The following is an 18,408-nucleotide window of genomic DNA, read 5'->3' on the forward strand; positions in this document are numbered from 1 at the left end:
AACATCTGAAGAACGCGTTTTTTCTCTGAGCTTCATGATGCACTGCAGCCCTGATACTCTGATACACACCAACATTTGAAGTGATCCTCTACTTTGATGTGGGTACAGACATGTTTTGTAAGTTTGGAGGAGTCCAACCCATCTAAAGAATGAAAAAAAAAACCTTCCCTTTGAATTTTATGTAAAAGACGAAAGCCCAAGTCCAGTTTTCTGCTCCACCGATGTGCTTTTCTTGGGAAATAAAAGAACTTCTTAATGGAGAGACAAGAGCCTGAGATATTCTGCTGCCCTGATGGAAGAGACAGAAAGACACACACTCCCCAGACAAAAACACACACTCCTTAAATCCATTATGGCTTTAGACTTCAAAGCTGATATTGGTTTTTTCAGCATTCCCTGAAAATGGAGAGGGTTGCTCCGTGTTTGCTGAGCAAATTTAATACCTGGTGTTACGTGCACTGCTCCCTTCACTGCTCGTCCTAAGTGCAAATGCCTCTCAATATTTCCCTCCATTTATTCCTACCTGGAGCTGTGTTTGTGTTTCTCCTCTTTGCTCATGATTATGTTTGAATCCGACTGTCAGGGGCTGTAATGTCTGTGTCTCTTTTGTTTCAGGTGGGATCTTCGAACAAACAGATGGTGGACCCATTCCGCTTGTTAGCGCCGAGGAGCTTGCCTTTAAATTTGCTGTCAATAACATTAACAGAAACAGGACTTTGTTGCCAAACACAACACTAACATATGATATACAGAGGATTAATATCTACGACAGTTTTGAGGCGTCAAGAAAAGGTGAGTGGTTTTTTGTGATCATTCAAAGGAGGAGGAAGAGAATCTGGTCAGTTAAAAAAATGAATGTTTATCTGCCAGACTTTGATGATTTATTGAAAAATCGTTAGGAAAAATGTCCCCCCTTCATTCTCAGCTGTTCTCTCTTGCTTCTCTCCAGCTTGTGATCAGCTGTCTTTAGGTGTGGTTGCAATATTTGGGCCTTCTCATAGCTCGTCATCAAATGCAGTGCAGTCTATCTGCAACGCATTGGAGGTGCCGCACATCCAGGTGCGGTGGAAACATCATCCCATGGACAACAGGGACACCTTTTACGCCAATTTATACCCAGATTATGCTTCCTTAAGCTATGCTATCTTGGACCTGGTTCAGTTTCTAAAGTGGAAAACAGCCACTGTTGTGTATGATGACAGCACAGGTAAGTAATGCACAGTGTGATTATAAGGACAGCACATATTTGGACTTTGGTGCAACTATGCCTCTGTTTTTGCTCTCCAGGACTGATAAGACTCCAGGAGCTGATTATGGCCCCTTCCAGGTACAACATCCGGCTAAAGATCCGTCAGCTTCCCCTCGACACGCAGGACACGAGACCCCTGCTCAAAGAAATGAAGAGAAGCCGCGAGTTTCGCATCATCTTCGACTGCAGTCACCACATGGCTGCACAGATTCTCAAACAGGTGAGTGAGAGGCCTACAATCTGATCCTTCTCATGTCACATCTCTGCATGGACAGACATCCACACAGGTGTCACCATCATTTGTTGATTCTTAACCATTGGTTATAAATGAAATAATGGACGCTTTGACACGCTGGTGACTGAGCAGTGAAAGGTGGGAGGAGAATAACAGCTGCCTGAGTGTCAGTTATAATTAGCTGCAGTGAAATTTTGATGTCTGACAGTGAGGGGTTTTGGCTGCTCAGAAAAAAACAGAGTCCAAGTATAGACATCAAATCAGACACACAAATATATTTGTGTGCTTTCTAAGAATCATCTGTACAAACAGACATCTTGCTCTGTAAAAAAATACAGAATCTTCTTAGTGTTCTGATTTCATTTGTTGTCTGATAAATATTGATCAAATGCATTCAAGCGGGTAACTTTGTGCCTGAAAAGGGATCAAACACAACAAATTACACAGCCAACAGTTCAGCCCTGGACCTGCTGGCCAATAAACCATGATGATGTCGCACTGGTTGGCCTAAATGTTGAAGTATGCACCCCTAACACAGAAGCAGAAGTCTTTGTTGCAGCAGTTACTGCTCTTGTCATTCTGTCACTCCAACATCTCCTCTCCTCGGTCTGACATTTTTGACTGGATGTTAAAAAGTGTCTAAAAAGAAGTCAAGGAGCAGATATCCTGAAAGTGACAGGCAGCACTAAACGCCCTGTAAAGTTAGCCCTCGCTTCAAGATCATTATTCTAGATGGTCTAAAGATTCAAAGATTGGCAGAGGCCTTTAAGAGTGAACAGTGTCCTCAGGGTATGATGCTAAGCAGTTTTAATTTTCAAGCACGGCATCAAATGTAATGTAATGTATAGCAGTGAATGTTGGATCTTTAGCATTCGAAACATATAGGAGCCTGTTTCCACCAGGTAAAATAAAATTGAAAAAAAAGTAAAAAGTAGAGTCTGCAGGAATTTTTGTCACTTGTTTGTAAACACAAGATTCAAAGTGGACTCCTCCTCCTTGGCTCAGTGCCAGCTGCAACGCACACCCACTGCCTCCAACTGTGACTGTGTGAACACATTCACTAGCCTAGCAACCACCTGTAGCATTATGTTTTACATGGTATTTGACACGTACCTGCTCAGTAAAAAGATGGCTTGTGTCTCTCTTAGTACCATGTTGCTCTCCAAGTGCCCGGACGTGAGTGAAAGTTGAGCCAAGCTTCACCCTCATTTCAGAAAAAGCTCTATCTTTTTGACGTTTCATTCCAATTTGGTTGTGTTTTGCTTTTCCCATGCTACGTCCACTATCGAAACCACAGAATAACTTCTTTTGCTTGCTTACATGCAAAGTCACTCGTGCACTGGGCGCGGTGTGATTGGCAGAGTAAGCCACATCCACTTTCCTCCCAGAAACGTCCCGAAACAACCAATGAATCAAAATACAGGGTGAGGAGGGAATTTAAGGCAGACAGAGACATTATATACACATTATATAGAGGCCCGTAGGAGACGTTTAAGCAGGATTATTCCTGTAAAAGCTGACATTCTATTTTTGTAAGGAAATCCTGCAGGCTCTACCTTTAAGCAAATACATGACTGTCACTGAATGCATGTGTATAAAGTCTTAAATTTCAATTTATTATCTTGTTATTTTGATTAAGTATTTTGGAATTTCAACTAGGTATCTCATAAATTTGACTCAGTAACTTTTAATTTCAACTGAGTATCTCATTATTTTGATTTAGTATTCCAGAATTTTGATTCAAAGTCTCTTAAATTTGACTTTGTTTTATAGTTTTGACTCTGTATCTCATACTTTTGACTGAGGGTCCAATAATTCTGCCTTAGTGTCGCTTAATTTCCCCTTAGATTAAGTTTTTACTATATGAACTTAGTATCTTGTCATTTTGTCATTCAGTTTTTTATGGTTAAGACTTTTTTTAATTTACCTTATTTTACCTGGGGGAAACACATTTCTATATTTGTTGGGGACGATGCGCAGCACATACTCGAGGCCGTTGAAACACAGTTGCGCCTGTGGCTGCTGAATTAGGGACCTCTAAATGTGGTTCAATCCTTAACTGCTAAGCTATAAAGCAGCAGCCCTGCTGAAGTGTGGGTGAGTTTGACTCTTATAGGCATTCAGCAAAGAGATACGTTTGTTTAATTGTCCAAACAGTACATACATTTGCTTGATATACATGAATGTCAGTGAACAAAGAGCTGTCAGTATGATGCACCAAGCACAGATTGTGTAGGTGGTCTGATGCTCAGAGATGTCAGGAACAGGCTGGTGGATTCCCCCTCCTCCTCCTACTACTTTCAGTTTTCTGTCAGCCTCTGTTAACGTGTTTACTGAATGCATCATCTCCTCCCAAGTTACTTAAATAACTCAAAGTCCACCCAAGTTACTGAGATCTGAGGTGACATGTATCTGCTCATGGCCACTCTGCATATCTCACACTAAGGATTGAGTGTCCCCTGGAGAGTAGAAGGAAGAAAAGTGTATGAGGCAAAGATGCTGCAGACTTTCCTCTAGCATAACCAACTAAGTGAGAGCATCTCTGTCCTCAGACTTAAGCTTAGACAGACAGAAAAATGTGACACTGGAAAAATACTAGAAACACTGGTGAAACAGTTCTGCTGACTTTTACACAATATAAGTTGGGAAAAATAGGAGCCGATGGGAAATTTATAAAGCTTAAACACATAAACAAAGCATATAAAGGAGACAGTGCATGACAAAAATAACCTGTCCATAAAAGTCTTTGGATGCAGGTTGTAGCCATAATAACATGATTGATAGCTGGTTTGTAAAACATCAAAAATGGGGGGGGAATTCTATAGCAAACAGCCAATAAATTCAAACACGCATTTTCTCTAACCAATTATCTGAAACAAACAACAAACAAACAAAAAAAGAAAAAAAAATCCAAATCCAACATCTCTGAGACTAGGTATTTAGGAATAAAATATGTTTTCTCTTGAAAAGTTACAAAAAAAGTAAGAGATTAGAGATGGACTGATTTAGATTTTTTTAGGGCCGATACTGATACCGATTATTAGTAGGCAAGAAGGCCGATAACTGATATTTGAAGCCGCTATTCATTTGTAGTGAAAATGAAAATATTGGCTCCAACATTTAACTGTATTCAAATGCCCTCAAGCATATGTTTGTTAAACAGCTCCCACGCTTAGCAGCATGTTTTATAAAGTTAAATAAAAACTTCAATAAAAATAAATAGCTAAAGTTTTTTATTGTACAAAAAAAGTTTTCCAAAATTTCAATGTAACTGCAATAAAACTGGACAGAATTGAGTAAGTGCTGCCTTTTACAGAAATGTAATGCAGTTGAATCAATTTTCTGTTTGATTTCACATGACTGATTTTAAATGTTTTGACCATCTAGGGCTTCCATAGTGTAGAAAGGGAGAAACTTTGCAGAGAAAGCAGCTCCTTAATGTCTGCAGTTTAAAACATTTCTCATCATTTTTAAGAGGCAGAAAAACGTATTCAAAATATCCAAAAAATAAAACATAAAAAAACACAGTGACATATAAAAAACAAAGTGACTGCAGACAGCGGCGCGGCTGCATCAGAGCCAAAACAACTCAGTTTTTAATTGACTGTATGTCGGCTGGATAAAAAAAAAAGCAGATGCCAATATGCCCCAAAATGCCAAATATCGGTCTGGCCGATAATCGGTCTATCCCTAATACAGATAAAAAGCAACAACATGGTGAAGAACAATACTAGGTTTATACTGCCTTATATAACTGCATGAAAAATTAGCTTTCACAAATTCAGTGTGACAGTCCACAATGACTCCTACTGAAGGCAAATTTGGAAACACTAACACCCTGGTTTTGACGAGCAGTCAGTAGTGACAGAATTTACTAGCAATGAATTATGATATTTAAAGGTTTGCAGACTGCTCTTCTAAGAGCTTTTCAAACAATAGAAATCACAAACTTGATTTTATGCCTGTATGTTCCTACATTCACTCCCCAAGAGGTAAAGCATCAGCAACGACATACTGCATTGTGCCCTTGGAATATTTAGTGTTTCATGCCGTGATTTGCACGATATGCTGCATCGTGTCTTCCCTTTGACAGCTTCACCTGCATGTAACACGCCTCTGTCAGGGTACATTTCTCGTCACTGTGGACAGGAGAAAATGGGACACACGTCCCTGGTGTGTCTGTGTGCCATTTGTTGTCATATGTGTTTTATTTTAATTTGTGCAGTGACCCTGCTGGTATGCTGTGGGGAAACACACATGGATGCTGTCTTTTGCGTTTTTAAGTCCCTCATTGTAAAGCTCTTTCAAGCATTTTTTTTGGGGGGGGGGGTGAAATTTGTTTCTAAAATTTGCATAAAAGAAATATAATGCTGAAAAATCCAGTCCAAAGTGCAAATATAACACAAAGTTTCAATGTCGTGAATTTGATGGGGGTGTGAATCTGCCTCTGCACAAGCCCAGCATCTTATTTACATAACCTTGGCTTTTTTTTCACAGCAGATGGTACAATTAAACAGGAAGCACAGCCGCCATGAGAACGTGCTGCCTTTGAATGTAGAATGAGTGAAACAAGTGGTGGTGATGGAGTGTGCGGATATGAGGCAGAGATTACGGAGCTCTTTTGATTGAAGGCCCCTCTTCTCCGCTGGGATAACGTCACGTGCCCTGAAGCCATTGCAAACCATTTAAATGCATAGAAAAGCATCAAGTACTGTTGCTGTTCTGTAAGTCTGCGGACCACATATGGTGCAGAACTCCCAACAAGCAGAGACTTGAGCACACAGTGAGCAGCATTTTACTCAATAGGCTCATTAAACCGGGGGACGAGGCGTTTGTGCATATCCTTAGCATTGTTTACTCCGACTGTGCTGCTGATTGTAAATGCCCTAACCTGAAAATATGACCACTCTCTCTCCTCTTCTCTTCATTCCCATCTTTCTTCTCCACACTCTGTCTTTGTTTCCTTGCAGGCCCAGACCATGGGGATGATGACAGAGTATTACCACTATATCTTCACCACTCTGGTAATGTACTATGCTTGTTAATGCAAATAGAGGCTCGTTTGTTCTCATCTCCCTACCGCTCGAGGTTTTTGATGAATAGTGGCTAATTGCCAATGGGCTTTGGATCCTGTCCATAATATCAATTTTGTTTGACAAGCTGGAGGCATAATAGAGTCTTCAGCAGGCTGTAGTAAACACTCTGCTTCATAGTAAAGTCAATGGAAGACTTAGAGGTGGCAACTTTAAAGAGACAACAGCTTGAGGTTGAAAATGGAGGGTGACTTTCAAGTTTGACAAAGTCCATTATTCCCTTAAGAGCTGTTTACACTTTTCAGATAAATTAATGGTGGCATTTTTACGATGACCATCCTGGTGTACCATAAAAGTTAAATTTGGTGGTCTGAGATTAGGTTTTTTAATGGCTGGATGCCTGCTGTCTTGTTCCTGTTTTAGGAATATATATTTTGGTGATTTAAAAAAACAAAGCTCCTTCAGTTTATTTGGAATGGTTAGTTATTCAATACACTAGTAAATCCGGGTTAGCTATGTCCTGCCAGTCATCTACCAAGCAGAGCTAACGTAACCTCACTCTTGATTTTATTGAAAGACAAGTTTGAGCCATAGACTGTATAAAACGTGGACGTAGTCTCCTCAACGTCACCCATCTGTTACTGAAATGGAAAATGAAGCGCATCAGCTACCGCTGCCATATTGGTATTAGCAAGGGCTTTGCATACAGCTATGGGCGCTTGTCGGTCACATGACCTGAGCTGTGCCTCTGATTGGGCGAGCTTGTGATCTTAATATCCTCTGAACTGCCGAGTTAGCAAAAAAAATATCCCCATACAGTGTGGTGATAGTAAACCTAGCAATTCAGACAGGAGACATTTTTTGAACCAGGCTGTAAACCTAATTGGTAAAGAAACAGCAGATTTTAGCACTTCCACATTGTCCCCTATTCCTAGACTGCTTGGTTTGAATAGACCACTGCAGAATTACTGCTGATTACAGCTTACCCCCCGTTTTCACCGTAAGGCCTTATGTACTGTTTAAGAACAGTTTGTGGGGGTTAGGTGTCAGTCAAGTTAATGAACCACATGTTATCGAACAAGCCTTTAAAAGCAAAACAATTACATTGAAAGATGCTAAAAGTTAAAAGTGAAAAAGTTTGAAGGTAAAGAATGGTTTATGTGTTAAAAAGCCTTCATTTTATAAAATTATTGAAAACCACCAGGGACTCACATGTTGGTGCTTTGTGACATGTCCTTTAACCAGGAGTGACAAATGACTGAGGAATTTACTTTTGGCTTGTGGCAATCTGTCACAGGCAGGGCGGAGAAGATAGAAACAGACCAAACCAACTAACCAGTCCTTCACATTTTATTAGATTGTTGACATTAAAAGTGAATTCGTCTTCATTCAAAATAAATAAGAAGTGGAGCTTGAGGTTTGTGTTTCAGTGTCAGACATGTTTAATGCAGCATGGGCATGTCACAGTTTAACTCCCATCTTGAGCATTTTTCGGCTCCCACTCTAAAGAAATGATCTTCTCTGACTAACACAAGCAGACCCAGCAGGGAGCCGTTGCTGCTCTTCGCTGAGACGTTAGCTATCTAGTGACAAACAGACTGAATGGGAGTGAATACCAGCATGATCTGTGCTGTTCCTTTCACTCTCTGTTATTGTCTCTGTTTCTGCCTCACTTGTGCACACACACTCGCTGTCTCTTCGGACTCGGCCGGTCTGTTGTGATAATGTGATATGACACTGAAGGTTCAGGCGTGATGTGTGTCATCTTTCATGCTCAACAGCGTGGCGATGGCATTGGTCTTCCATGCAGCACGTTTGTGTAGCATGTCTATTGCTTTAAGAGAGGAAAAAAGTAAATCCTTTCTTTTGCCAGCTTGCCGGTTTGGTTTTTAACAATTTCAGACCTGATGGAACAGAAAATATTTGCTGAAGGATTTACTTTATTTGACAAGATTTTCCACTACATTTTTTTCTCACAAAGGCAGGATATCTTTATAGAATCAGAGAGAGGTATCTTTGTAATGCTGCTGTCATATTGATAGACACACTATTAAGAAGATTATACCTGGTGGCTTGATTTGATCCAAAATGATGAATACTTGTGCAGCATACATGGTGATACAATTTCCTCTCGATGGAATCCACTGATGTCTGTGTTTTATCTTCTGAGGTGAGGTGAAATGTCGACTTATTAGAGCGTGAAAAGGCAACGGCGGAGTGGTGTGGGGTAATAACTCCCTTGTCCTTTGAAATGAGTCTGTCATCGCTCCCCGCCTCGCAGTAGCTATCTCTGAGCCTCCTAGAGCTGAGAACTTTGTTATGTTTACCTCCTACATAACACTTCTGTATGCGCTCGGCATGTTCCCTGAGTAAAGATTTCGATGTAATGCCGCCGTTGGATTATGTTGATTTTGCGTTATAGCTGTGAGCACTAGGCAGTTTTGCAAAAAGTGAACTTATAATTGGAACAAGTTGCCTTCCTGACATTCCAAAAATGCCCTGATAAAAATGAGGATGTCACAAAAGATGAATTATCTGCGTACAAACAATTCTGTCCCAGTTAGTTTGTATTCTTAGCTTCAAAGCTACATAACTTGTAACCTGATCTAGTTTTTCTGAGCAATTTGAATGTCATGCAGAACAACAGAGATTCACTTTGATCTCTGATCATAAAAGAGAGTACTGTACTGCATTCTGAAGGGGAAAGGGATGAAAAACAGAGAGGAGAAGTATTTCTGTGACTGGCGGCAACCATTCTTTAGTAAGTGTCTTACACGCTCCCGTTCCCCCAGCACTAACCCCACAGGGTGCTAATGAAATATCTATGTTCATCCAAATGTCTTTTCCAAGCCCCCTGGCCCATTCCACCACGACATGTGTCAACATGTGACTTCACACTTCAGCTACAATGGCTGCCCCAGAAATTACAGCGGCTCAAATTGAATTGCTTTCTGCTTGGAAGTTGCCAAGGGAATGCAAGTGTTGAATTATTTATGCGATCCAACAGAACTGATGTTTTCTTTTTTCTTGTACTTAAATTTTTCTAAGCTAGGAACAATAATTAAAATGTTCCCTGAACAACAAATTTGCACCCATAAAGATTCTTTAACACAAACACAATTTAGGCAGACAAAATGCTAGAAGCTTGTTGTTTCTGTGGTATAATTCATTGTTATATAGGTATGAAAACAAAACCAATTCATCATTTCTAAAAGGATTTGCCAGCCGAAAGCGACTCAGCCGTCTGAGCCTTTTAAGTTTCATTTATTGCACAGTCTGTGCCTTAGACACAACACTTAAATCTCCTGATTTGACACTGAAAACTTCACCACCTCTGTTTGGTCTTAATATAGTTTTTGTTTAATCAGCTGCTGCGTCATTGGGTTTTCATCTCAGCAGAAAGCAGCGAGGACAACACTTGAAACAAAAACTCTCAAAGCTGACGGAAAAAAGGGAAGAGAGGATTCATCTGCCATTACTTTTGTCTGTCTCTCAAAAAGGACCTGATGGCCATTAACCTGGAGCCATATCGCTTCTGTGGGGTCAACATGACCGGCTTTCGCATCCTCAATGTGGATAATCCCCAGGTCGCATCCATCGTGGAGAAATGGTCGATGGAGAGGCAGATACCACCTAAACCTGACTCAGGCCTGCTGGAGGGCATCATGACGGTATGTTTTATCACGTCTGTGTTGGACCTTTTCAAGTCCAGCATCACAGTGTCACATTTATCTGTGTGTGTCTCTTATCTCTCTGAGCTTGCTTCTTTGCCATGATAGGGTTTTTAACCTACTCGTAACTTAACCCCTGAAATTATCAATCTTAATCAAGTGTATCTTCTGAGATGGACTCTTGTGTTGTGGTTTTGGAAAAAAAAAACAACACTGTATTAAATATGTATAAGTTGAAAAATATAATGTCAAATCATAATATCTGATCAGACAGGTAAATTTTTAAATTTGACTGGTACCACACCGAGTTCCAGCTTCAGAGAGATTTTGGGTGCTATTGTGTACTCATTGTTTATTGATTAAAAATGCTTGAAAACCTATTAAATAGCTAGCATTATGCATGGACATTTAAAGCCTGGTCTAAGCTAAGATTTTTAAAATCTAAGCACATGTCAAATGCATGGGAAACCCCTTACATAGTGACAAACAATGATGGATAAAGCAGTTTTGTCCTCAAGATGAAGTTCTCACTGCACTCTGTGAGACAAGAAAATAAATTTCAAAGTAAAGTGCTTGAAAAATTCTCGAGTTTCTCAAATTTAGCAAAATTATGTGGCAGACCTGCCACTGTCTGCAGAGAACTGTAGCCAAGTTTCCCGCCGTTTCTCCAAGCAGTTTCTAATTAAAGGGGCTAAGCTGACTAGCATGCATTACGACTAGAACAATTATTAGTGACATGAAACTCATACAACCCAACCTCAAAAAAGCTAAAAACATCCCTTCAACTCTATGCTTTATATTTACTATTGTTGTCATGGCTGTGTTTGTTGTGCTTTCTTCTTCAATCAGCATGCTTCAGAACTGGCTATTTTTTCTATTTCTTGTGCCAATCCATTGAGTGTTCTTGATGTCAAGTTGGTGCAGCCTTGACCATCTCTCGAGCAGATCAGAAGAAGTAAACCACTCTTAACACACCTCAGGCTGACAAGAAAATCTTAAGAACTTTGAAAATTCAAGACTTTACCTACTCTGCCAGATGGGGAAATTGTGATTAACTTGTTGTGCTTACCCTACTTAAGATATTTGGATAATAACAGTACACAATGTACGCAATAAAGGGGCTAAAAGAGGAAATATCTAACATTGAGCCCCCTTTCATTATGTGGTCTGATGAACTGGGATCTCTGAATACAAACAAGTGAACAGAAGAAACCCTCAATTTGTTCTGCCATGTTGATGGGTCAAATATTGGCAAGAACAGCTCACTTCCACAGGTGATCCATTACGCTCTCAATAGTACAGATGGGGATGATGTAACGGCTTGGAGAACATTCATTAAGCCATTTTACACCAATTATTTTTTAAATGAATGAGTCTCCCTTATCATTGTTTCTGACCAGGTGCAATCCCTTTACAGCCAGTCTGTTCCAAAGCATGCTTCATAATGGATTGTCTCACCATTGTCTCAGTATGTTTTCCTCAAAGTGAAAGAAACCCTGGCTTTCTCCAATATGAACACAGTCTCAGTTAGACTCAGCATTGCCCATTTATTAAGATAGAGGTGTTCCTAGCAATAATCTGACAATTTATTGCAGCATAAAGAAAGAATCAACCTTAAGGGTCCGTAATTGTTTACTGAATACCTTCAGGCCGTTTTGCAGGAAAATTCACACTGTTACAGATTGTGTTACCCGAATGGTCGATAAATAGATGTTGAGTCCAATTATAATGCCCATTATAGTGCAGGTGTTAATAGATGATAAACTGGGTGCCAGAAATAGGTCCCATTATGTCACACTGACTAAAACTAATTGCTAGCTGGTGATGTGGGTCTAACACATGTTATAAATACTGACCCTGTTTACCAAATTAAGGAGGAGCCCATTCGCTTCAGTCCTTTGTAAATGCCAGATGTCCACTAATGAGCAAAAACCAATATTGATGATTTCGAATGACAATTTTAGAACCAGCATTTGTCTCCTGATGTTATTTACCATAGAAGCGCATGTGGCCAAGCACAAAAACGTACACTTGTCATTTATTCAAATGCTGACCACAAATTGAACAGGAAAAAAACAGTTTCTGCTCTCTTGAATTAACTGTATTTTCACTTCCTGTAAATCAGGATACAACAACTTTCTGATGTGCCTGTTACTAGAAACATACATGAGTTGACAAATAAGACAAAAACATGGGTAAAATACTGTTTAAATCATTGACTCATCTTAAAGTTTTGGTAAAACATCATCATTAGCTGTTCAAATCATATCCCAATGACAAAAAAGGCAACTTTTAAAATGTTTCCTGGTGGTACTTTATAATGTGGGTGTCCTGCGCATAACCTTAAGTGATTGGCCCTTTTTGATGAAGCAGTTGGAGGTGAGGTGGTTTCAAAAATAAACAAAGCCTACATTTGTGTTGGTTTTTGCAACCAATAATAGAGCAGTTGGCATGTCTGACTCCAAATTTTGACATCTTGACTCTGCAATACCAAAGCAAATTCCCAACGGAGAGGTGTGGGAGTGGTTTGGCATGCCTGCCTATGGAAATAACTCCTTTTGTTATGTAACGACAGAAGCAAATTCAATTTGCTTTGTAGAAGCTATGTTTTCCCAGTAGAATGGCTGCAGAAACAATGCAGAGGCTTTTTTGCCTTTACCTTTTCAGGGATGCTAGGCCAAGAGATGAATATGAGCAAAGTAAATACGTTTTCGATTGTATGGGACAGTAAATGAAACAGTTGGTATATGAGAACAAAATGTGTTTAAAGATGTAATTTCTGCTTTAAAAGTGCCAAAAAAGTCTGAAGGAGATTACTTAAGATTGAAGTGCCAAAGGGCTGATTCACTCTTTCAAAGTTCCCCTTGGGTGTATCAGTCTGAAGATTAGATTTATGGTGACCAAACTCTTTCCTCAGGCATCAGCTGAAATAATGTTCACCCCTTATTCCAGACAGATGCAGCTCTGACCTATGACGCAGTCCACATTGTGTCCGTCTCATACCAGCACGCTCCACAGATGACAGTGAACTCGCTGCAATGCCACCGCCACAAACCCTGGAGATTTGGAGGACGCTTCATGAGCTTCATCAAAGAGGTGATGGGGCACCTTTGGCTTGTTGCTATTTGATAAACAGTACATGTCATGGATATCAGGACATATTGATTGAGGGGGTGAACAACAACATTAGGAGTGAAGCGAGGGCTGTGTGGGCGAGTGGGACTTAGATATTTACCCAGCAAATCAATCATATCCACATACAAAGCAAACCAAGCCTTGATAGACACATCAAAGCAGCGCTGTTGTCAGCTTTATAAATTCCCTGTTTTCATAACCTATTTTCTAGAAAGCACGTACTGTAACCTTTTGAAAGCACAAGTAGTGTAATCGTCTGTTATTTAATCTAACATGAGAGTCTGACAGTATCTCAGAATACACAAACAAGCCTGTGTAAAATGGCAGATAAAGGGCTTGCTGAGATGCTAATGTTTGTCTCTTTATCAGCCAAACAACAAAATAATTTGTATTTGTAATAGGTGCAGTTCAGAAATGTAAAAATAGCTGGAATTCCATTTATTTTCTCCTCTATAATTATAATCCATTATTTCAAAATTAAAATGCTAACCCCCTGGAATTACTGCTCTGAACACACACAAGCTTTGCCCTCTAACCATGCTCCCTCCTCTGTGGTAACTGCCCAATAAATTTGCATATACCCACAGAGCAATCTGAATGATGGCTATGGGGGGGGGGCTGTCCACATAAAAGGGCCTTACTAAACCTCTTTCCTTAACCACTTTTCATTAGCAAAATGGATGACAACTTCTGTTCGGTTCCCATGCCTTTGTCCAAAGATTTTCTCTATAGTTGACCAATGGATGCTTGACTTGCTTTTTGGCAAGCTTTGGTCATTTTTAGTGATGGTTTTTCTTGTTAGACATATGACTTCAAGGTTTTTTTTTTTTTTTTTTTTTTTTTTTGTGATTCTTAGAGTTAAAAAATAACAAAACAGGCTGTAAGACATAAAAATCGTCTCAGTTATGTCACCCATTTCTTTCAGAGGAGGGCTTTTAAAGCAAAGCAACGACGGTGGCCATATTGGATATGCTGGCACAAACTTATTTTGGGTCAACCTGGAGACAAAAATGGTAAATCTTTGGCGGGTTGTTAATCTCCTGACAAACAGCAACATTGCACCCACTGATCAGCTCATAATTCTGCAAATCAATGAAAAAAAATCAATCTGGACCAAAACATTCCTTTTCCTCAGGTGACATTCTTAGTTTGCCTGGACATAGTCATGGCTGAGAACGGGGATTCCTGTGTTTTAAAGCCAGACACTTGAAGAACTGCAGGGTTTTGCACTTCTGCGCTGGCTTCATTTTTCAACACCAGAGGCTGCTACTTGAATAAAACTGAAGGTCAAGTCAAAGTTAGAGAATGCCACCTTTGTATCTCAAATGTTACAAATAATCCTATTGCAGTGCTTTTAATTTATTTCCAACAAGAGAGGCAAATTAGGAAAGGGTAAGCATGTTCTTTCACATACTGGGGGTCTATTGACCTGCACCTTTACCTTAAGTGTACAGAGAAGAAGGGTTGCCATGTGTGTTTGACTTCTCATAAGATCCATCTAGTTGATGAGAGAAATTCCAGGGTGACCCCAAACTCATTGTTTAAGTGGCCAATCACCTTCAGTCTTGGGTACCAGGATGTTTGGAGCTAAGTGTGGGCTAACTGATGGCCTGACTTGCAGCCAAGTTCAGTGCCGAGCAGGGGCAGAATGTGGGCTCTGAAGGAGAAATCTTATGTTCCCCCCTGAAGCATTTACTTTGAATGGAGGCTTTGGTGAGTGGGAGGTTTGAAAAGGCCACTGCTTGTGGCTCCTCTGAGGGTTAACTCCACCAGCAGGCAGAGTCCCTGCAAAAAGCAAAGCATGGTTTTATAATATAGCACCAGGCAGTTTTATCAAATGTTCAAAGGGAGGCACAAACTGATGGGTCAAACCCAATGCGTACAGCCCTGTAGGAGATCATTCCTGTATTTTTACGGCCACTGTCTCTTTTTTTAATGAGCAAATTTCAGGTCACAAAACCACTTTACTGTTTCTATAATGGGAGCGCTTTTTGGAAGCAAATGATATGTCTGGTCTGAAAGAGTCACATCATGTGAAGTATGTTCCAAAATCTGACTGTACACACACTAATATTTCTAATCTGGACATTCTCCCCTGGCACAACTTCGATGAAAGTCTTTTGTCTGTGCTCCAGCTCTGGCAACAACTTATGCTCATCTGCCAAATGTGCAAACACAGTATCACAAAGGCCTTTACTGTTACAATGCAGAGCAAACAATGTTTACTATGTGTGTGGCACATAGGATTAGTTTACACAATGAGCACTGCTAGATAATCCAACAAGCTGTACCATGTTCAGCTTTGTTAGCGACCTGTAGTAGTCATGACTAAATAAAGCCACTGAAATGTTATTACATTGTCCTTTTACAAACACTCTCCAGTGTTCTGTTATACAAACACTTACTCAGGCCTGATTTACACTCTCTTCAAGACAGGCGTCTGATATGTTGTGAAGGTCGAATCGGCCCTCTGGATGTGATGTGGCTCAGGCATTTATGTCACTCTCTGAATTAGAGCTGTTTGAACATGCCACCCACCTCGGTGGCGATGGGCCAGATGGAATGAGGTATGAGGGGGTTTGGAAAAGGAGAGCGCCACACGTATCTCCTTGAAGCTCCGATCTTCTCTGGCAAGCTACAGGGGAGACAGATGCAAACTATAGCCTGTGAGGATGTCACAGTTTGAGCTTTGAACATTAGCTAGGTGCTACGAAGTGACACACAGGGATTGATTTCTCAGCTGTTATGGGAATCATTAGGGATTTAGTGCCTGCATCTGACTTTGACTGAGTGAAAACGGCAAAGATAAGCAATAAAAATATCTGAGCGTAAGAATCACTGAATGATACAAAAGATCTTGGCATGGAGTATAAGAAAAATATTTCCCCTCAGTAGCCCATTGTGCCATACAGACACTAAACCAATACACAAAATGACCAACAAATACAGTCAAGTGGAGTAAAAAAAATATCACCACCTACATTCATACAACAGTGTGAGAAGAATGGGTGTGTCAAAACTGCCCTGTGTTTTCTAATAAACAAGCCTGTGGAGGATGTGGCGGGTATCAGGGAATCATAATAAGGGGCAGTTATGGGTTTCCCCCCCTCATGGGGAATCAAGCAAAAAGAGATGGTTGTTAATTAACTCCACAGTCGGGAAGGGGAATGTGTTGGAGGTGTTGAGATGTAAAATGTAATTTATAAAAGGAAATGCAGTTGACAGAGATTGTGTTGTTGTGGTCTTTCTGAGTGTGTCAGTGTGTGTGCGGGGATTTGCTAATTTACAGTGAAATATTGAAGGAGGGACAGTTGTGTGTAAAAAATTGTACTGACAGCAGTCATTGTAAACACAATATTGTGTAAATAATAGTATGCAATACTTTGTTGTTTATCGCAGAAATTTTGTTTCAATTTTTTCAAATTGATCAAAGGTTCGATTCCAACAAGCAGTGTTAGGCCACATTACAGTGACACTTTATTTTGATAGTCCAGCTGATGACACTCAACAAGCCATCAGCAGATAAGTAGTTGCATATCAACTGTGTATCAGCTGATATATAACAAGACTAGGCAAAAGACAAGTAAAAGGATTCCCTCATGATATCTTTTTCAGAAAACAATTGTACAACCATATTGGGGGGAAAAAAGTATAAGTATACTAAAATGTTACCATAATTTTGTGACTGTTTTTCACTTTAATTTGATGGTCCTCACCCAGGTCTACATACGCTTAGTTAAGAATGCCAAGTGATGGTTTGTTGATTGTTGTCTACATATTGACAATCAACAGATAGTCAACTACTATTTAAATAATATATTATTCATTGATACTCAATTAATTAATCTCAACTAATTAATCTGTTTAATCTAATCAGCAGTTGACAACCAACAGTGTATCAACAGAGTCAGTCATTTCATGGGTGAGAAACGTTGGAGATATGTTGACATTTTACTGTTGACTTTCAACTGACAGATCAATTCAGACTAATCATCTTACCAGAAGATGTTGACGATTCACAGATAGTTGAATGTCAATTAATAGCCTATTCTAAAAAAAATTAGACTTGGGTGACAATTTTTGTAAAATGTTGTCAAACCTTGAAATGCACCTCATAGTCTACCAGTAGTTAGTTGGATGTATGTTTCTTGTCTGCTGAAAAATTTAGATTAAATATATCTACTGATAGCTTGTTGAGTGTCAGCAGATGGACTATCAAAAATAAAGTGTTATGCCACATTACTTCAGTAGTTTTTTTCTGTGTTGAACTTAGGACCTAAATGTGTTTAAACAGTGTAAATATGCTGATACCTATGTTATCTTCCAGTCTCACTGGGATGGCCTAACAGGCAGATTGTCATTCAACAAGACAACCGGCCTGCGCACAGACTTCGACCTGGACATCATCAGCCTAAAGGAGGACGGGCTCGAAAAGGTAACATTGCTTTTGGTTTCACAGCTTTCTTTGTTTGGATGTAATAAAAGAAGAATTGCCATGTGCCATCGGAGCAGATCGTCTGCAACGGCTGAAGCATGAAAAGAATTTAATGGAGTATTGATTTCAGAAATAAGTTTCAGATTTCCCTCTCGATGCGGAGCAGATAATGCAAATTTGACAGTATCATTTACCTCCTAACAAGGAAGCAAATTGGCTGTTTCAACATAAGCATAAGTTAGTGGATCATAAAGCAAATTGGATTAGGGTACACATTAGGGTGTTAATTGCAGCCTCTCTTAATGATAATTTGAGGTGATGCCCAAAATGCTGTTTGGTGGTAATGAGCTGTATAAACATGTTTTAGAAAAAAAGGAGAAAAAACTAAAAGGTTTGTAATGAAGAACTTATTTTATTACACTGGAAGGCAAAGCACCCTCTGGACTATAACAGCTTTTTTTTTTCTACCAGAGGGCTTTCATACATTATGAATACATCAAATAGGGATAAGTCCCATTATGACTTCCTCAAGTACTCCCTAAAGGCTCAACACTATATAATAGCTGGCGCTTTCCAGCTGTAACCCCTCTGTTCAAGAATGGAGCTCCCAACACTGCTGCTTTGAAATCATTTGCCTCCTTCTTTTCGCT

At 39.8% G+C, this 18,408-nt stretch overlaps 1 protein-coding gene across 1 annotated transcript in view; it reads left to right on the plus strand.

The window, feature by feature from the left end:
• Positions 1-18,408, plus strand: part of grik3 (glutamate ionotropic receptor kainate type subunit 3) — a 107,809-nt gene that overhangs the window by 61,879 nt on the left and 27,522 nt on the right. Inside the window, exons 2-8 of the mRNA XM_074682882.1 lie at positions 616-792; positions 950-1,207; positions 1,288-1,469; positions 6,455-6,508; positions 10,018-10,188; positions 13,141-13,284; positions 17,651-17,758. Of these exons, the coding sequence (XP_074538983.1) occupies positions 616-792; positions 950-1,207; positions 1,288-1,469; positions 6,455-6,508; positions 10,018-10,188; positions 13,141-13,284; positions 17,651-17,758 (1,094 nt within the window). The remainder of the gene's footprint in view (positions 1-615; positions 793-949; positions 1,208-1,287; positions 1,470-6,454; positions 6,509-10,017; positions 10,189-13,140; positions 13,285-17,650; positions 17,759-18,408) is intronic.

The sequence above is a fragment of the Halichoeres trimaculatus genome, unplaced genomic scaffold (assembly GCF_033239565.1).
Source record: "Halichoeres trimaculatus isolate MK-OKI-2021-1 unplaced genomic scaffold, fHalTri1.1 fHalTri1_scaffold_12, whole genome shotgun sequence".
In the NCBI taxonomy this organism is placed as follows: domain Eukaryota; kingdom Metazoa; phylum Chordata; class Actinopteri; order Labriformes; family Labridae; genus Halichoeres; species Halichoeres trimaculatus.